This window comes from Pelophylax lessonae (genome assembly GCF_965119305.1).
Source record: "Pelophylax lessonae genome assembly, chromosome: 5".
In the NCBI taxonomy this organism is placed as follows: Eukaryota; Metazoa; Chordata; class Amphibia; order Anura; family Ranidae; genus Pelophylax; species Pelophylax lessonae.
The window spans coordinates 21,446,096-21,467,591 of record NC_138772.1 but is presented as its reverse complement, the minus strand read 5'-3'; the positions used below and the strand labels follow the sequence as shown (position 1 = coordinate 21,467,591).

The window sequence follows — 21,496 nt, the reverse complement described above, 5'->3', positions numbered from 1 at the left end:
TTTTAGGGGTCAAACATTTAGGTCTTCTTTTTGCCAATAGAAAAAAAACCTTGCAGTGATCAAATACCACCAAAAGAAAGCACTATTTTTTATGAAAATACTGTCATACATTTGTGTTAGGTATAGGGTTGCATGACCGCACAATTGTCATTCAAAATGCAACAGTATAAAAAGCTGAAAATTGGCCTGGGCAGGAAGGGGTGTAACTGCCCTGTAAGGAAGTGGTTAACTATTGAAACATGGAAATAAATATTCCAGGTGTAATCATGCTCAGCTCAATGGTTTAGTGGTTAGTGTTCCTGGCTATAAACACTGAGAGCATGAGTTCAAATCCCAAGTGTGCCATCACCTTCTTAAATTTTAGACAGCTATAAATAAATACTAAAACTTGGCAAATGCATAATTGCAGGAAAAAAGGGGGGGAGATTGGCGCAATCGGATTACACGAGCTGCTGCGATAATCTAGATATGGGCAAAAATGCAGATGATTGAGTCCAGTGGAATTGCTAGACACTTTGATGGCTGCAGGCTTTGTAGGGTGAAGCAACCCTGTATGGATCCAAGACAAAAAGAGAGAGAAGACCAAGCGCCAATCTAAGTGTAGCAATGCAGTTGATTTATTAGAAATTAAAAGAGTATTACTCACAAACGTGCGTTAAAAACAGGCATCTCAAATAGTACAGGGCATCTGGGCGCTATTCATCCAGGGTGTCATTCCGGATCCCTTGTGGAGCTGGCGCTGTAGGGGATGAGCGGCGATCTCCTGTTGTGAGGCAGGGGACGTGCAGATCCTTCGGCGGTGGTGTAGCAGCGTGGGTCCTTGGGTCGGAGGGCTATGACTTCACTTCCTGGGGATGCTGGTGCGTAGAACGGCGACGCGTTGCGGAGCATGCGCTCCTTCTTCAGGCCTGAAGAAGGAGCGCATGCTCCGCAACGCGTCGCCGTTCTACGCACCAGCATCCCCAGGAAGTGAAGTCATAGCCCTCCGACCCAAGGACCCACGCTGCTACACCACCGCCGAAGGATCTGCACGTCCCCTGCCTCACAACAGGAGATCGCCGCTCATCCCCTACAGCGCCAGCTCCACAAGGGATCCAGAATGACACCCTGGATGAATAGCGCCCAGATGCCCTGTACTATTTGAGATGCCTGTTTTTAACGCACGTTTGTGAGTAATACTCTTTTAATTTCTAATAAATCAACTGCATTGCTACACTTAGATTGGCGCTTGGTCTTCTCTCTCTTTTTGTCTTAAATGCATAATTGCACCCTGCACATATGCATGTTTGTTTCTTGAATATACATGGCCATTGACATGCAATTTTAGGTGATGTAGCCAATGTATTACTATGTGGCCAAAATAAATTATGGCACACAGGGTGTTATCATGGTTGGGCCTTGAACTCATGACCTAGCAATCTTTGGTTGTGAGCTTAGCCCACTACACCAAAGTGCTGAATACAATCAGATATGCCTGAATGTTTCAGATGAATAAAGAATGAAGACTGCTAATTAGACAGCTGTGTAGTCTGCTATTAGAAAATCTAAAGGTTAAAACACATACGATACATAACTATACCTTATAATTAAAATAAACCATAATAAATGACATTGCTGTGTAATAGTGATTCAGAATAGACAAATTTCCTTTTATGAAAAACACAAAGGGAATTTGGCTAAGGCTGGCCATACACTATACAATTTTCTTATTCAATTTCCTTTAGATTTACCTTAAACTACGTAGTGCAAGGGCCTGCCTGACTGCATACAAATTGAAAGTGTTTAGGTTTGACCCTATATTACATGGTTTTGGTAAATCTAAAGGAAAGTTGAACAAGAAAATTGTATAGTGTATGGCCAGCCTAACTCCAAACTCAAATTCAGCCTAAGTTAACTCCAAACCCGAATTCAGTCTAAGTTAACTCCAACTCCGAATTCATTAAAGCATCTAGTTGATGGTTTAACTCCAGCCACTTACCTAATTAGGATGCAATGAGTTTAGGCTGGAGTTATTTCTGGAGAAGTGAGCAGCTCTACTCCAAACTTATACTGAATTAGGCCCACTGTGTATGTATATATATATATATATATATATATATATATATATATATATATATATATATATATATATATATATATATATATATATATACATATATATATATATATATATACACACACACACTGTATATATATATATATATATATATATATATATATATATACACACACACACACACTGTATATACACACACTGTATAAATATATATATATATATATATATATATATATATATATATATATATATATATATATACAGTGGGTACGGAAAGTATTCAGACCCCCTTAAATTTTTCACTCTTTGTTATATTGAAGCCATTTGCTAAAATCATTTAGGTTCATTCTTGAATGTACACATAGCACCCCATACTGACAGAAAAACACAGAATTGTTGACATTGTTGCAGATTTATTAAAAAAGAAAAACTGAAATATCACATGGTCCTAAGTATTCAGACCCTTTGCTGTGACACTCATATATTTAACTCAGGTGCTTTCCATTTCTTCTGATCATCCTTGAGATGGTTCTACACCTTCATTTGAGTCCAGCTGTGTTTGATTATACTGATTGGACTTGATTAGGAAAGCCACACACCTGTCTATATAAGACCTTCCAGATCACAATGCATGTCAGAGCAAATGAGAATCATGAGGTCAAAGGAACTGCCTGAAGAGCTCAGAGACAGAATTGTGGCAAGGCACAGATCTGGCCAAGGTTACAAAAAGATTTCTGCTGCACTTAAGGTTCCTAAGAGCACAGTGGCCTCCATAATCCTCAAATGGAAGACGTTTGGGACGACCAGAACCCTTCCTAGAGCTGGCCGTCCGGCCAAACTGAGCTATCGGGGGAGAAGAGCCTTGGTGAGAGAGGTAAAGAAGAACCCAAAGATCACTGTGGCTGAGCTCCAGAGATGCAGTCAGGAGATGGGAGAAAGTTGTAGAAAGTCAACCATCACTGCAGCCCTCCACCAGTCGGGGCTTTATGGCAGAGTGGCCCGACGGAAGCCTCTCCTCAGTGTAAGACACATGAAAGCCCGCATGGAGTTTGCTAAAAAACACCTGAAGGACTCCAAGATGGTGAGAAATAAGATTCTCTGGTCTGATGAGACCAAAATAGAACTTTTTGGCCTTAATTCTAAGCGGTATGTGTGGAGAAATCCAGGCACTGCTCATCACCTGTCCAATACAGTCCCAACAGTGAAGCATGGTGGTGGCAGCATCATGCTGTGGGGGTGTTTTTCAGCTGCAGGGACAGGACGACTGGTTGCAATCGAGGGAAAGATGAATGCGGCCAAGTACAGGGATATCCTGGACAAAAACCTTCTCCAGAGTGCTCTGGACCTCAGACTGGGCCGAAGGTTTACCTTCCAACAAGACAATGACCCTAAGCACACAGCTAAAATAACGAAGGAGTGGCTTCACAACAACTCCGTGACTGTTCTTGAATGGCCCAGCCAGAGCCCTGACTTAAACCCAATTGAGCATCTCTGGAGAGACCTAAAAATGGCTGTCCACCAATGTTTACCATCCAACCTGACAGAACTGGAGAGGATCTGCAAGGAGGAATGGCAGAGGATCCCCAAATCCAGGTGTGAAAGACTTGTTGCATCTTTCCCAAAAAGACTTCTGGCTGTATTAGATCAAAAGGGGGCTTCTACTAAATACTGAGCAAAGGGTCTGAATACTTAGGACCATGTGATATTTCAGTTTTTCTTTTTTAATAAATCTGCAACAATGTCAACAATTCTGTGTTTTTCTGTCAGTATGGGGTGCTATGTGTACATTCATGAGGAAGAAGAATGAACTTAAATGATTTTAGCAAATGGCTGCAATATAACAAAGAGTGAAAAATTTAAGGGGGTCTGAATACTTTCCGTACCCACTGTATATATATATATATACACACACACACACACACAGTATATATATATATATATATATATATATATATATATATATATATATATATATATATATATATACACACAAACACACTGTATATATAAACACACACACTGTATATATATATATATACACACACTGTATATATACACACACACACTGTATATATATTGTAACAGGAAGTCAGCTAAATCTGGGAATGTAGTCACAGGAAGGAGATACATTTCCACCTGATTTAGAAAGTCCATTAATTAATTTAGGGTGTTGGCTACAGAGCTAGCCAGCAGGAAGTTGAAAGGCCTTCACCTGTTCAGAATGAGGGAGTTAAGGCTCTATAATTTGTTCAGAGAAATTCCTATTGTTTGCTGCCTCCAGAAGCTGTGTCCTGAAGCCATGTGGGCTGGGAGCAGGAGGACAGTCAGCGTGTGCCTCCCGACAGGATGTGTGGGCCTGGGAGAAGACCCCCCGGAGTGATGTGTGCCCGGGACGGTAACCAAGGGTGAATACGTCTCAAAGGTGAGAAGACGAACTGTTGATGTGAAAGAAACAAAGGACTGTGTTGCCCTGTGAAGCTATTATAAAAGGACTATTGAGTGTCCGCTGGAGGACAAGGAAGTCTGCCCGACGGTAGGTTGGAGACAGACACTTAGGCAGGTTCCAGTTGTGAGAAGGTAGCCGCCCACAGAGGCAAGGATTTATTTTCTGTTTTATTTTATTTTGGATGTTTTGCTGCATACAGCCTGGTGAAGAAAACACCATTTAATAAACCACACTGTTTGTTTGCAAGCACTTGTCGGCTACCTCTCTGGGAAAACGCACCCCCCAAGGGGTCATCCACACCCGCCACCGAGCTAATCCCTTACATATGGTGGAGGTATGCAGTGGGCATAAGCAGAGATCCCTGCAAGGAAGTGCAAATGTTTGATGAACTTTATCTGGTGCATGAGATTGCACAATCTATGTGTGCAGGAGAGAAGATCCTGACAGAAAAAAAAAAAAAAAAAGTGTTTTAAAGAGACAGCGGTCTCAAAATTATTTGATGAACTTTGTTGTGTCTGGTGCAAGTGACTGCACAAACTGTGTGTGCAGGAAAAGAGATCCTGCAAGAGAGAGAAAAACTACATGTGTTGAAGAGACAGTGGTCTGAAAATTGTTTGCTGGACTGTGAAAAATTTGTTTGTGGAGTTATTGAAGATGGGGCGGTCCAAACGCCTGAAAAATGCAAAGATAGATGAAATGAGAGACCGGATTCTATGGATGGAGGGGATGTTGCCGTCTGAACCAGCCCCATCCATGCCTAAAGAGAGTCTACTAAAGAGGAAGGTTGTTGTCCCTAGCAACACTGATGAAACTGCTATGGAGACGCAGTGTGCTCAGATGAAAAGTAAGCTCAAAATGGAGGAGATGTTGAAACAACTGATTATATCAAATACAGCTCAACAGCAGGCAAATGCAGCTCAACAGCAGGCAAATGCGGATTTTCAGCAGAGCTTTGCAGCTCAACAAAAGGCTCATCAAGAGAGCATGGCAGGCTGGAAACAGAGACGCCAGCAGCCAATGGAGGCCATCGGTTTGGAGGAAACCGAGTATGTGTGCAGGGCTGAGTTGGATGCCTTGCAACGGAAAATGGAAGAAAAGGAACAAGCCTTGGAATTGCTTAAAATGGAGCATAGAAACTTGCAGGAAACAAATGAACTACTCAAGTCTCATGTGTCACAGTGGGAAGAATCCACTGCTCTTCTTTTGGTCGAGTTGCAAAAACGCAGAGAGACTATAATGGAGAAAGATACCATCCTCATGGAAAAGAAAAATGAAATTCAGACTTTGCAGAAGCAAAGTATGGCTGATATGTTGGAGTTGCGTAATCAGCTGGAAAAAAGTCTTCAGTCTTTGGGAGCTACAAAAATAGACCTGCAGGAGTCGCAGGAACAGAATGTTGCTCTGGAAGCGACATTGTCTCTCAGCGACAAAGAGAAAAGTGAAAGAGAGGCTAAATTACTGAGTACTGTGTATGAGCTCACTACTTTGAGCAATGTGGTAGATGAATGGCGTGCGGACTGTGAAAGTTGGAAAGGGGAAGCCCAACGTGTCCAGCAGCAGTTAAAGGAGAAAGAAGCCTGTGTGGCAGAATTACATTCTTATTCCCAGATGCTAGCCAATGAGGTGAAGGCTCTTATGCAGGGAAAAGAAGATTGTGAACATAAGAGGGAAAAAGTAGAGGCACAGCTTCTGGAATCGCAAGTCAAGGTGTCAGAAGGTGACCGATTGTGTGCTAAGCTGTCAGAGAAGGCAAACCGATTGCAGGTTGAGTTGGACAGTGTCACAAATCGGCTTTCTCAAGCAGACAGCAAATCTAGAGAAATTGCGGAAGATTTTTCTATCTTGGAATCGCAGCTGCAAGACACGCAGGAACTCTTACAGGAAGAGAGGTGTCAAAGGCTGAGTTTTAGCACAAAGCTCAAACAAATGGAAGATGAGAAAAATGGCTTCCTGGAACAATTAAAAAAGAGGAGGCGGAAGCAAAGAAAAACCTATCAGAGCAAGTCGCAACATTGCAAGCTCAGATAGCGGTTATGAAAAAACGCATGGAAGAAAGCGTTGGTTCATTACAGTGTGTTGAAGATGTGAAAAAGAAGTTTGATCAGATGCTTGGTGAAGAGAAGAATGTGTCTGCAAAATATGCAGAAGAACGCGCACGTGCAGAAACGGAGGTGCGTGATAACGAGAGCAAAGCCCTGTTCTTGGCTCGCTCTTTGGAGGAAGCTCTAGAGTGTAAGGCTGAACTAGAAAGTGTTAAACAGCTGCGTACAGAAATGGAAGAATTGGTCAGCTCCAAGGATGATGTTGTGAAAAGCGTTCAGGAGCTAGAAAAGTCTAAGCGAGCCTTAGAACAGCAAGTAGAAGAGATGAAGATTCCGTTGCAGGAACTGGAAGAGGAATTCCAGGCAACAGAGGATCTGTCCCAAAGAGGGGATAGTGTGCCTGATGCAGTTTTTAAAAGGATCAGTGTTTTGGGGTCTGTCCTGAGTGAGCCTCAGAAATGTGACGACATGTGGCTTGAATCACCCCTTTGGAATAAACCGTTCCTTCAAAAACTTCAAGCATTGGAAAATGTATCATTAGAGCTTCAGCAAACAAAGGAGCTGAGTAAGAAATGTGGTGATTTCTCAGTTCAGGCTGAAAACCTAGTGGAGAAAACTAAGGCTGTTGGTGAAAACGTGAAGCAAATGAATAAGTGCCTTTCAGGGAGTGTTTCCAAAATGGAACTGGTGAAAGACGGGTGGCAGAAGTTTGATCGTGATCTTGAGATGCATTCCATGTGGAATTCAGATAGAGAAAAAGAACTAGGTGACCTTGAGCGGTCAAATAGTTCAGCAGAAAGTGCATTGAAGAAACCTGTAAAAGAATGTGTTGCAGTTCCATGCTTCTTCACTGATGCAGAGAGGAGGTCTATAATGGATACCACCCAGATCGCTGGGTTCAACTGTGTTGTTGCCTTTGACCCCTATGTTGGTGGAAGGAAAGTTGATGATGTTCTGGTTGGCTACTTCTGTGAAGAGTTTGGCAAGAAATATAAACTGAATATCAAATCAAATAGTAGGCCTTTACTGCGACTCGCTCAGGAGGGCGAAAAGTTTAAGAAGTTGATGAGTGCAAATGCTTCAGATCTGCCTATGAATATGAAATGTTTGAATGATATTGATATCTCTGGGAAAAGGAACAGGGGTCACTTTGAAGAAATGTGTGACAGCCTGTCGTCTCAATTGGAAAATCCTCTGCACAGCATCTTAGAGCAAGCAAAGCTCAAGAAGGAAGATCATTCCCTTTTACAACAAAAAGTCAATGATTGTGTACAGCTGTATGGAGAGGCAACTCAAGTCACAGAGGGATGTCAAGAGTCCCTACTTGGAACAAAGCTTAGTGAAGCAAAGGTTCTCAAAGTTTTGTGGAAAACATTTATGGATTGCAGAGAGAGGCGTCTTAAGAATGTTGAAGACATTAAGACTAGCCCAATTGAGTTGCCTATGGATCACGGTCCTCCGTGGTGGATTGGACAGACGGTTATGAGGGACAAGCTGTCTGACATTTATGAGAAAGCTGTCAATGAAGATGACAGAAACGAGAAGGAGCGAAATGATGCCAAAAATGCAGTTGAAGAATGTGTATATGAGATGAGAGACAAACTGTGTGGCATTTATGAGAAATCCGTCAATGAAGATGACAAAACAGTTTCATCCGGAAGCTTGAGGATAATAGGAGGCTTATCAGTGAGTCAGCAGTGCTTGACACATGCGTGCCTGGAAATCTGTGTCCCAACCCTAGGGTTGAAACAAGAGGGGGGGGTATGTAACAGGAAGTCAGCTAAATCTGGGAATGTAGTCACAGGAAGGAGATACATTTCCACCTGATTTAGAAAGTCCATTAATTAATTTAGGGTGTTGGCTACAGAGCTAGCCAGCAGGAAGTTGAAAGGCCTTCACCTGTTCAGAATGAGGGAGTTAAGGCTCTATAATTTGTTCAGAGAAATTCCTATTGTTTGCTGCCTCCAGAAGCTGTGTCCTGAAGCCATGTGGGCTGGGAGCAGGAGGACAGTCAGCGTGTGCCTCCCGACAGGATGTGTGGGCCTGGGAGAAGACCCCCCGGAGTGATGTGTGCCCGGGACGGTAACCAAGGGTGAATACGTCTCAAAGGTGAGAAGACGAACTGTTGATGTGAAAGAAACAAAGGACTGTGTTGCCCTGTGAAGCTATTATAAAAGGACTATTGAGTGTCCGCTGGAGGACAAGGAAGTCTGCCCGACGGTAGGTTGGAGACAGACACTTAGGCAGGTTCCAGTTGTGAGAAGGTAGCCGCCCACAGAGGCAAGGATTTATTTTCTGTTTTATTTTATTTTGGATGTTTTGCTGCATACAGCCTGGTGAAGAAAACACCATTTAATAAACCACACTGTTTGTTTGCAAGCACTTGTCGGCTACCTCTCTGGGAAAACGCACCCCCCAAGGGGTCATCCACACCCGCCACCGAGCTAATCCCTTACAATATATACACACACACACAGTATATATATATATATATATATATATATATATATATATATATATATATATACACACACACACTGTGTATTTAGGATTTTCTTGCAGATTTTAAACAAGCCCAGGTCTCATGTATTTAACCATGCTACTTACAGTAAGCCAAATTCACCACAATGCATGCAACCTGAAGGAGGGACCGCCACTCTCAGTTCCTCTAGTGGGACCCATGTCTAACACCATATTTAACCAGTTCCCACCCAACCTATGGCAATATGATTCCAGCAGAAACCTCTGGTAGATGCCATATGACGTCCTCCCGGATTGCGCCCCGGGCACGACTGTGGGTCCACGCAGCAGCGCAATCTGTCACCGGCTGAGTCCACTGGACATAGCCAATGACTGATCACTGTACCAGCCCGCTGCCGGTGCCAAGTGACCACTGTAACCAATCACAGCAGGTCACATGATAGTTGTAAACAATGGATAGCTTTCTTTCAAGCCATCCATTGTATTTAATTGTGTTGCTAGCTGTGATTGGTCAATGTAATCCCATTGTACAGACTGGGCCAATCACAGCTAATCACAACAAAAACAAACTGAATTCATCGATTTTGTGCAGGAAAACACTTGCAGATAGCAACTAAATTCCTTGCCATATGCAAACATAATGTGTAAAAAAAAATAAAAATACTGATCACTTTTCCAGAGTAGTGCAATGTTACTATGGTAACATATTGCTCTGGTCAAAGTGCGTTAAAAAAAGAAAATTGTAAAATAAAGAACAAAAAATTATATATATTCAAAACAATGAAAAAAAAATTATACATTTTTAGTACTGTCATTAATCAGTGTCCCTGATCACCGCCACACCTGTTATATGAGGACCCTGTACTGCACTGGTGACAGTATGTAATAAATAAATAAATACATTTGAATCTGAAATCTCAAACTGATGCGACTGACACAAGCCCAAAGCCCGCTGACATAGGATCTCAGTGTCCTGGCCCTATGGTACTCACACTGGGTTGTTATTGTCCGGAGAATTTCCAATTCGGATCTCAGCACACTTTAACCGTCCCAAACAGCAGTCTGACCGTCCAGAAACCACAACGATATTCACTTTGTATTTCTGTTTCAAGTCTACCTTCCACCAGGGTGACATTTCATACTCGGTGTGTGTACAGGAGCCATTATAAAAGTTTTGAATATTCACACCATCAATGGCCTTGTCAACTGTACCCACTGCAAATCTTGGATCCTTATGAGTAGAACTCTGTGAGGCTTCCCCATTTCTGGCGATATTGATGGCTGAAGAAAGAAAAACAAAAACACACTCCATAATTATTCATATTTTATAATGTTCTTCCATTGTTCTAAAGTGGCTTTTCCAAGATAATAACTGTAAATTGCCGTGTCATCAATAATTGAAGTAAGAAATTCTGTACTGTAACCCATTAATTGCCTATGTCATCATGCAATGTTGTTACCCTGGTCATGCCCCACATACTGTATGTGCCTATGGGCAGCAGAGGTCACTGCGCGCTCCCAGCACAAAGCTTACAAAAGCAGCTCTCGGTCTCTACTAATGATCGGGAACCAGCGGGACCAGCTATCAATTATGTGACCACTGTGACAGCCAATCACAGTGTAGGAAGAAAGAGTCCCCACACATCGGATGAATCACTGATATCCAGATATCTCTAAGATCTCTCTAAGGTGGCCGAAACTTGTTGGCCTGAAAATGGTGTTATCAGCTGAAAGGTAAAAAGGTAAAAAAGGTGCTGATAAGGAGCTGATTGGGTTGGAGGCACAGCTGTGCAGTGAGGATGACTGGGTTGTTCATGCCCAGTGTTAGTGGCAGCCAGTGCCATCTTAAGAGCATTGGGCCCCAGGAAAGGCAGTGCACTGGGGCCCTGCCTACACAATCACCTACAAGAATAAAAATTCTTAATAAAGAATAAAAAAAATAAAATTCAAATTATCTATAAGGTGACATTTATTGGTACAGGAGTGCCAGGCTAATGACAGCTTCCAAGTTCTGTGTGTAGTGAGGTTTTCCTCTTATACAAGTTGTAAAAGACTGCTGCTGGACATTTAAGGAACTCGGCTCCATCTAGTGGCCAAACTGCCACACTGCAGCTTTGTGATTTTCATCAGAAGTTTCTAGTGGCCAAACTGCCACACTGCAGCTTGGTGATATTAATCAGACGTTTTTATACTACGATACCCACAATTCAGTTGGAATACCAGGGTGCATTGCTTCATCGCACAGACTTTTGGGGGAGGCTTTATAAAGGAAGGGAGGAGCCAGGCTCTCTCTCTGGGCTCCTCACACAACAACTAGAAGAAAGCAAGTGCTGTGGGCTGATGCTGCGGACTAGGCCTGAAGCTGCGGACTAGGCCTGAAGCTGCGGACTAGGCCTGAAGCTGCGGACTAGGCCTGAAGCTGCGGACTAGGCCTGAAGCTGCGGACTAGGCCTGAAGCCTGGGCCTAAAGTGACTGAGTAGAAGCATTTCATCTTCAGTAAAGGAGCCTTCCCAGAGAACCCATTGATGCTCTGCAGAGACTGGTGTTGCCCACATCTAACCACAAGCGCGGCTGGTGACAGAAATCGGAGGTGGAGAGCTCCTGAAGAAAGAGGCTGTTTGGTGAGCAGGGCACATGCCCAAATCTGATTCTCGCTTGGAAGAAAGTAACTTTAGCCGGTGCTAACTACACTTCAGATAGTACGCAGTACACTCAGCGGCCTAGTGCACCTTCCAGGAGACTAAGCATTTAAATACAAGTACATAAGGTGTCAGGGGCCTATATATGCACCACTAAGAAGATTCATACGCCCAATTACGCAGTAACATTGCGGGTGATTGTAACCTTTTTTTTCTCACCCTTTTTGAATATATATCCTTACTTTTGGATTACAAATAGCTTGTGCACCAACGATTGCTAGTGAAGATTCCAAACCAAAAGGAAGGAACTGTGTGTGGGATTCAAATAGGTTCTGCCTATCTGATACAAGAGACTAGACGTGTGTAAAGTATAGCCTGAATTGGGTAAAAGAAAGCCTATGAGTTATGAGTTTAGTTGCATAAGTATACAAAAATAGCTATCTTAATCATATTGTTTATTATTGTGTCAATAACTTTATCTTTCTTAGTTGACTCTTGTGATGTCTTTTGGAGTCAACTTGTACTTTAACTCTCAGTAAAGCTACTTTGGTTAAGCAAAAGTCTGTGTGTTGCACCTTGTGTCACCCAGAGGGACTGCGGCTGGAGAAAGGTAACAAGTTATTATTACTTATTGGGGTGATATATCCTGAATTGTGTTCTCCTGTAGTCATTTGGTATTATAGTCCCATTTCGTGTCAGTTGTGCCTAGGGAGGGTTCGAGCCAATTTCAGGGGTTGGTAGGCAGGACGTAGACCCAATAATCTAATCAGCAGCTCCTGCGGGGGTGGTGCTACATGTGGCTGGGTCCGGTGAACACACACACGGAGGGGAGTCAGGCTCGACTGTCCTGTGTGCACCTGTTCACGGCCCGGGTGGCCTGACAGCAGCGCAGGGCCGACAGGCGCTTGTCACCTGCTAAGTTTGGTGGTGGGACGCACATGAGAATCGGGACTAATGCTTAGCTGGGGCTGGGTTGCCCATTCAGTAAGATGGCCCTGGTGGCAGCACCGCCGGGTGACATTACTCACTGTGCGGCGACCGTGCATGTTCCCCACGGTTAGGACTCAGGAGTCGGGAGCCTACAGAGCTTCATAGAAGAGCGGGCTCTGTCCCTCCTGAATGGATACTGTGCCTACTTCTGGATGGGTACTGTGGCTACCATATTCATTCTAAAGGTGAGCATTGCCGCTGAAGATCTTTCCGACTGCTCTCTTTGGGAAGTTGCAGGATTGACATCCAAACTACTATAATATATATAAAAAAAAATACAAGATTGATTGATTAATTGCTATTTAGAAAGAAATAGCATTCAGTAGTATGTAATACTATATTACTGTAACAACAGGGTAGTGCATGTTTAAAATGTTGTTAGTTTAGTAATCACATGTTGTATTTTTTTTTTTTTAATAATTGTGCAGGATATGTACGTTTTTTTTTTTTTTTTTTTAATTTTAGTTTTGTATTTATTTTAATTGCTGTTCAATTTTTGTGTGTTACTTTATTAAAGCACTTTTTTACATTACTGGGTTGTATTTTTGAATTCATATTCATTTAAATTCATGATTTTATTTTAAAAAGTTGAATACAATACAATTATATATAAAAATATATATAATTAAAAAAAAAAACTGTCAATTCCAGTTTTAGTTTCGGCCAAGTGTGTCCTGAATTTTCAGCTCCGGCACAAAAATGTTAATTTCGGTACACCGCTACTTAGGGCGGACACTATAATTTCTATGCTTGTTGATATCTTACAGGGGTCTCCAAACTATGACCTTACAGTTGTTCAGGAACTACAATTCCCATCATGCCTAGTCATGTCTGTGAATGTCAGAGTCTTACAATGCCTCATGGGACGCGTAGTTCCTCAACAGCTTGAAGGCCGTAGTTTGGAGACCCCTGTCTTACACAATGAATGTGGATACCACTGATTGATCTGGTGTGCCGTGGCACGTTATGTTTGCATTGAGTTTATGAGAAGGGATGACTCAGCTTTGCCTTTGGCGCCCCGAGTTTAAGTTACAGCGGGAAGAAGTAAGTTGGAGTTGAGCTGCTTAGAGCGGATAGTTTGCTGTCAGCCAGTTACAGTGTTTGCATGAGTAGGCAATCCTTCCCACCCCACAGGCATAAAAGGCCATATAAAAAGAAAGGCAAGTGGGAAGCGGTTAAAGGGGACCTTCACCCTAAATATCACCTTTTATTGCTCTGCCTCCTCCTCTCTCCCTCGCTTACAAACCATCTTTATTTTTGCTGCAAAGCAGCATTTCCATGTTTCTCATTTAGGTGAGACTTTCTCCCGGCCCCCTGCGTGTATATAGATGTGCTTGGATCTTGAGAGAGCCCTGAGGCACATCTGCGCATGCGCCAGACTCCCCAGCCATCTGCGCACACGTTCTACCAGGGCACCTCTGCTGCCATTGTGCTATATGCTGGGTGTCAAGTGGGTCCCTGTGCCTTTAGGGTTGGATGGGCTCCCTCCAGGCTCACCTGCCCTCTGCCTAACCATTATAATGCATTTGCTTCCACTGTGGAGGCTCTCGGTTAGAGTTAGGACTGGGGTGCCTTGGAGCAGCTCTGCAGCTTATGCATGAATTTGCAAATGTGTGCAAACGAACCCCCTGTTTTTAACACATACTGTTAGACAGGATAATTCACTTGGTTTGCAGGCTGGTTGGTAAGTTGATACGGGAATTTCTTTGGTTTGGTTTGTATGCATTGCCTTTCCATGTGCTCCTTGCTGCAAAAGCCAGTTATAAGTGAGGGCAGTGGCCATTTGTTTGTACTACCAGAGAATCCGAAACCTTTCTTGTCTTTGCACATGCGTGGAAAATCCCATGTGTGTACCCAGATTTTCTGACAGGCTTTACTAGCAGGACCTTAAGGACGGGCATCTGCACCATAGTGGTGGCACCCAAGTAGGGGAGTGGAGCCATCTGGGAGAGGGACTGAAGTTCTGCTTTAATAACCAATAGTAGCAATAATAAGCTAAAGTGTTATTATACCTCCATTTAAAATGACGTAGAGCAGCATAGATCTGCACTTGCCTGCTGGTTTCCTCCTGTCATCTCACTTTAACGTCCATATTAAATTTTCCCTAGACTCTGCTGCCACTTTTAGGTTGGCTCCATTTCTTTGCTTGATCCCCTGGAGCCACCCTTACAAGTACACTCCCAGCCAGTATTGCACTAGGACGTTCCACCACCTCACACAGGGAGCTCGGAGCCCCATAAATGGGTTATTTCCCTGCTCTTCCCCCATAGATTGGTTGGCAGCTTTGGGTGGAGAGAAAAATTTATTGCTGGTCACACATGTGCTTGTGTAAAGGGCGCTAAGGGTGATGAGATATCACATAAGTGGTCCATATTATAAACTGTAAAGTTTTTCCCTTTTTCAGAGGGCAATGCAGGCACTCTTTACGACTGGAGGAAAAGAGTTTTGACCTCCACAAATGAAAAGGCTTGGGGTGGAGGAACTTGACTGGCCTGCACAGAGTCCTGACCTCAACCTGATAGAACACCTTTTGGATGAATTAGAGAGGAGACTGCGAGCCAAGCCTTCTTGTCCACATCAGTGCCTGACCTCACAAAATGTGTTTTTTGAAGAGTGGTCAAACATTCCCATAGACACACTCCTAAACCTTGTTGACAGCCTTCCCAGAAGAGTTGAAGCTGTTATAGCTGCAAAGGGTGGGCCAACTCAATATTGAACCCTACAGACTAAGACTGGGGTGCTATTGAAGTTCCTGTGCGTGTAAAGACAGGCGCCCCGTGTATATTTATATACAGTATCTCACAGAAGTGAGTACACCCCTCACATTTTTGTAAATATTTTACTATATCTTTTCATGTAACAACACTGAAGAAATTACACTTTGCTACAATGTAAAGTAGTTAGCGTACAGCTTGTATAACAGTGTAAATTTGCTGTCCCCTGAAAATAACTCAACACACAGCCATTAATGTCTAGCAACAAAGTTACTTTTCTGTCTCTGAGGAAGGGGGTTCGCCCCTGAAACGCGTCAGCCCAGACACAGCAGCCCCATGCGGCACTCTGCATGCCATTTAGCTACGTATGGGACCTTGGCTACCTTGGAGATTTTATATGCAATGTTGATGTGTGTAATATCACACCTGCTTTAGGAGTATATTGTATACTTTTTAATATTTTAATAAATGGTTTTAGTGGTGATGCACTAGGTCGGTGCGCCCCTTTTTCTTTTGTCTTTTCTCTCAGATAAATAGAATCCACCTGTGTGTAATCAAGTCTCCGTATAAATGCACCTGCACTGTGATAGTCTCAGAGGGCTGTTTCAAGCGCAGAGAGCATCATGAAGAACAAGGAACACACCAGGCAGGTCCGAGATACTGTTGTGGAGAAGTTTAAAGCCGGATTTGGATAAAAAAAGATTTCCCAAGCTTTAAACATCCCAAGGAGCACTGTGCAAGCGATAATATTGAAATGGAAGGAGTATCAGACCACTGCAAATCTATGAAGACCTGGCTGTCCCTCTAAACTTTCAGCTCATACAAGGAGAAGACTGATCAGAGATGCAGCCAAGAGGCCCATGATCACTCTGGATGAACTGCAGAGATCTACAGCTGAGGTGGGAGACTCTGTCCATAGGACAACAATCAGTCATATACTGCACAAATCTGGCCTTTATGGAAGAGGGGCAAGAAGAAAGCCATTTCTTAAAGATATCCATAAAAAGTGTTGTTTAAAGTTTGCCACAAGCCACCTGGGAGACACCAAACATGTGGAAGAAGGGGCTCTGGTCAGATGAAAGCAAAATCAAACTTTTTGGCAACGATGCAAAACGTAATGTTTGGCGTAAAAGCAACACAGCTCATCACCCTGAACACACCATCCCCACTGTCAAACATGGTGGTGGCAGCATCATGGTTTGGGCCTGCTTTTCTTCAGCAGGGACAGGGAAGATGGTTAAAATCGATGGGAAGATGGATGGAGCCAAATACAGGACCATTCTGGAAGAAAACCTGATGGAGTCTGCAAAAGACCTGAGACTGGGACGGAGATTTGTCTTCCAACAAGACAATGATCCAAAACATAAAGCAAAATCTACAATGGAATGGTTCACAAATAAACATATCCAGCTGTTAGAATGGCCAAGTCAAAGTCCAGACCTGAATCCAATCGAGAATCTGTGGAAAGAACTGAAAACTGCTGTTCACAAACACTCTCCATCCAACCTCACTGAGCTTGAGCTGTTTTGCAAGGAGGAATGGGCAAAAATTTCAGTCTCTCGATAGAGACATACCCCAAGTGACTTACAGCTGTAATCGCAGCAAAAGGTGGCGCTACAAAGTATTAACTTAAGGGGGCTGAATAATTTTACATGCCCAATTTTTCAATTTTTTATTTGTTAAAAAAGTTTGAAATATCCAATAAATGTCATTCCACTTCATGATTGTGTCCCACTTGTTGTTGATTCTTCACAAAAAATTAGTTTTATATCTTTATGTTTGAAGCCTTAAATGTGGCAAAAGGTTGAAAAGGTCAAGGGGGCCGAATACTTTCGCAAAGCACTGTACACACACACCCATGTGTGTTTGAGCTTTGGGGTGCACGCCCTAATGCTATAGGCTGCATACACCTATGCATATACTGTAACTATATTATATGACTTTTTGATGATGTGTACAGTGCACTAGCACCTGACAAGAAGTTCAGGGAAGCAGCAGTAAGGAGGAAGAAGCTTTTCAGATATAAAAAGTAAGTGTTAGGGGACAAAATTTTAAAAAAATTATAAAATGAAAGTTTGTAGGATGAACCTGAATACTTTAAAGTGGAATTCATGTCTAGAACTAATCAATCCTGAAATGGCTCCCATTCCTCATTTAGCACCCACACTAACTACTCTGTAGAAGAAAGATTCAAATGACCTACCTACTTTTAAGGCGCTCTGTTCTTGTCACATGATTGGCTCCCAGCAGTCAGCTTCAGGGGAGAGGAGAGACAGCCCACAACGGATGCCCCTTAGTAAGCCAATAGCTAACTTCAGTGCTCAGCCATCTCATCCATTGGGGCTGCTCTCTTCTACCCCGAAGCTGACCGCTGAGAAGATCATGTGACTGGACAAGAACGCTCTGAGAATAGGTAAAAATATCCATAATCCTTCTAAGGAGTAGGTAGAATAGGAGTTAGAAGGGGTGGGAGCAGTATTAAGCTTAGTTCTAGACTTGAATTCTGCTTTGATGTCTACAAAACTAAGAAAAGGGACACCATTACTAGACTTCTACAGATGGTTTCCATATAATGCTTTACCATTATTGTTGATATAAAATATCTAACTAACAACACAATAGCCATGTCCCTATCTTAAGACCATGTATTATATAAAAGCATAAAGCACCAAGGTATAACAACTCACAATAAGATCCCACTCACTGTATCTCCCAATATAAGGAGACCTCTCCTACAAAATGTAAGTTTGACGGTACTTTCATTACATCCTCCCCGGACAGTCAATCTACTGTCCAGATTATGTTTTTTTTTTACCTTTATATTATTCTTACCTCCAGGTGGAGGGCTGCAGCACCAAGCCAGACCCAACAACATTAGCAAAACCAAAGCCACCAGAGTCTTCATTCTGGAGAAGACAGAGAGTTAGTTACCATAATATGTTACAAGAAAAGGTGATTCTACATCTCGGTTTCATCTCTGGTCCTTGGAAAATACCTTGTACCCATATTAAAATAAATCCTGTTTGGATCAGATATGTCATTTTACATACACTTCTTTGTTAAAAGTATTGGTACGCCTGCCTTTACACGCACATAAACTTAAGTGGCATCCCAGTCTTAGTCCTTAGGGTTCAATATTGAGTTGGTCCACCCTTTGTAGCTAAAAGAGCTTAAACTCTTCTGGGAAGGCTGTCCACAAGATTTAGGAATGTGTCTATGGGAATGTTTGGCTATTCTTTCAGAAGCGCATTTGTGAGGTCAAGCACTGATGTTGGACGAGATGGCCTGGCTCGCAGTCTCCGCTCTAATTCATTCATACTGAAGGTGTTCTATCGGGTTGAGGTCAGGACTCGTGCAGGTCAGTCAAGTTCCTCTACCCCAAACTCATTCATCTATGTCTTTATGGACTTTTCTTTGTGCACTGGTCCAAATTGTTTGGTGTAGGGGGCATTATGGTGTGGGGTTGTTTTTCAGGGGTTGAGCTTGGCCCTTTAATTCCAGTGAACAGAACTCTTAGGGCATCAGCATACCAAGACATTTCGGACAATTTCATGCTCCCAACTTTGTGGCAACAGTTTGGGAATGGCCCCTTACTGTTCCAACATGACTGCGCACCAGTGCACAAAGCAAGGTCCATAAAGACATGGATGAGCGAGTTCGGGGTGGAGGAATTTGACTGGCCTGCACAGTCCTCAATCTGATAGAACACCTTTGGGATGAATTAAAATATACAAATATTAAAATTTTTAACAAGAACCAAATATACAAATGGTGTTAGAATTACAGGTCTCTATTGGAGATTTATTGATTAACTGACAGCCTGAGCTTTTAGTCACCTGCATTCAACGATATATATTCTACTATGCAGGGCCGCTGAAAAGGGGGGACTACCAGTCCTCCTGTACCATCTCTCATCTCAGCAGGAGGAGCGGGGACTCCCAATTCCTCTCCACCAATTAGATAGTCCCCCGCTGTGCAGCTATTTAGAAAAACATCTCTGGGCCCCCTGTGTTCAGTGGGAGCAGGGGACAGTAAGCAGACTATTTTATAAATTTTGGGTTTAGGTGGATTAATCTGCCGCAGTGCACTACACAGTTGAAGCCCGGCCTCCTCAATATGAATACACCACGACAGGCTGGGAACGCTGTGGCAAATGAATCCACCCAAACTTGAAATAGTCCACTTACTGTCCCCCGCTCCCACTGAACACAGGGGGTCCAGAGACATTTTATTTCTAAATAGCTGCACAGTGGGGGATTTTCTAATTGGTGGACAGGATTTGGGAGACCCCGCCCGCTCTACCTCGCCCCCCTAGTTCCTTCCAGCCCTAGTTGCCCAGCTCAGTGGTGCTCAGGAGGAAAGGAGTGGAGCAGGTGTACCAGCGATGCTCAGCTGGTCCCGGGCTCCCAGCTCCAGGAAGAACCACGTACAGGACAAACACTGCAGCCAGGCCCCAGGTAGAAGACGGCATCCAGACCAGGTACTGGGGGGGACTAACAATTGTCAGAATATTTATACTGCTCTGAATATAACCGTGTCTTTTTATGTAAATAAGCAAAGATCTGTAAGGTAGGAGAATCTCAACTTATTTCCACAAATCAATATGTAACGAAATCTTTTTAATCAATTAATTTCTTTTTAACAGCATATACCAATCTTAGTGAAAACAGTCTACAGTAGGGAATATATAAGAATATTTATTCACAAGACATGTATTCACAATAAATGATTAAACTTGAGATGACACAAAGAGATAACCTTACATAAAATACAAACTTAAAACGATAAATGCAATGTGATATGTAGCTCAATAATGAATGTAAAAATAAAGCAAGATTACCTTTTCCCCAGGTAAAGCATAAACCATAGATAAGTGTTCTATACAAACAGACCACAATTGTCTGCGAATTGCGCAGCCGACAGTCACTTTGCTGCAGATGAAGTGAGAACAGGCTATGCAAAACGGGAGACTAAATCGCCAATATGCGCTAAATCTGATATTAATAAAAATGTATAAAACAAAAATCAGCTTCTAGAGAAAAATCCACCATGGTTTATATGGCTGCGATTGTAATCTCATTACCCTTAAATATGCAATTTAAAACCTATAAGGAAAGAAATAAACAATTGTTAAATAATAATCAAATAAACAGCAAGGTATATTTACCACACTTAAAATGGCTGCTAGCCTAAATGGTAGTTACCAGAGTCCTTAAGATGGCTACATTCCCAAAATGCTGACCAGTTAGGGAGGAGTTTTGCCTGGCGTCCTTCAAAGTTTCAGATAGAATAATAATACTATTATTATTAACTGATAACCTTTTGACCTCTGACTAGTGAAGATCCATTAATTATTTGAATTCTGTCATACACTTCAGACTCTAAAGCCCCGTACACACGTAGCGAATGTCGGCCGAACGATTGGCCGTCTTTTGTCCGGTGCTGTCCTGTCGGTTGAAAAGTGCTAAAGACTGCACACGAATTTTGTCGGCCAACAACAGCCGACTGCAGAAGTGATGTCATGTGATGGTTAACTTTCCGTGTGTTTTTTCTTCTCTGAGCATGCCCAGTCTTGCTCATCTGCTGTTTGTCGGCCGAATTCTGTACTGACTGGCGAACAATCGGCCGTTCTGGTGTTGGCCAACAAAAATTTTAATGCCTGCACACCAGATTCTGTTTGGTCGAAAAGTCGCAGTTGGTTGTCGGAAGCATCTTACTAACAAGCCGACAATCAGCCGATCGGACGTCGGCCGAATATTTACAGCCGACAATCGCTACGTGTGTACGGTCCTTTAGGCTAGGATTGGAGGATTTATATGGCCATAAAAACTTAAACAGAAACTTACATAAACACTCCTTTATATACCTTAAAATTAAGTAATTAGTTCAACTTAAGTAAGACTATTATTTAGCAAGAATATAAACCCAAAATATGGTATACAGAGCATTTCTAAATATGTATATATTTTACATAATATAATGACGTAATTATTGTTTTTTTTTTTTTTTAAACATATTTTATTGAGGTTTTTTCAAGAAATGAACAGAATTTGCACAAACAATGCAATGCAGAATACACAATAAACAGTATCATGTAAATCAAAAATCAAGTAATAAACCAAAGTAA

At 42.5% G+C, this 21,496-nt stretch overlaps 1 protein-coding gene across 1 annotated transcript in view; it reads right to left on the bottom strand.

The window, feature by feature from the left end:
• Positions 1 to 18,274, bottom strand: part of LOC309555547 (fucolectin-like) — a gene marked incomplete at both ends in the record, with an annotated part of 95,469 nt that extends 77,195 nt beyond the window's left edge. Inside the window, 2 exons of the mRNA XM_082257612.1 lie at positions 10,018 to 10,306; positions 18,202 to 18,274. Of these exons, the coding sequence (XP_082113738.1) occupies positions 10,018 to 10,306; positions 18,202 to 18,274 (362 nt within the window). The remainder of the gene's footprint in view (positions 1 to 10,017; positions 10,307 to 18,201) is intronic.
• Positions 18,275 to 21,496: the final 3,222 nt, after the last annotated feature.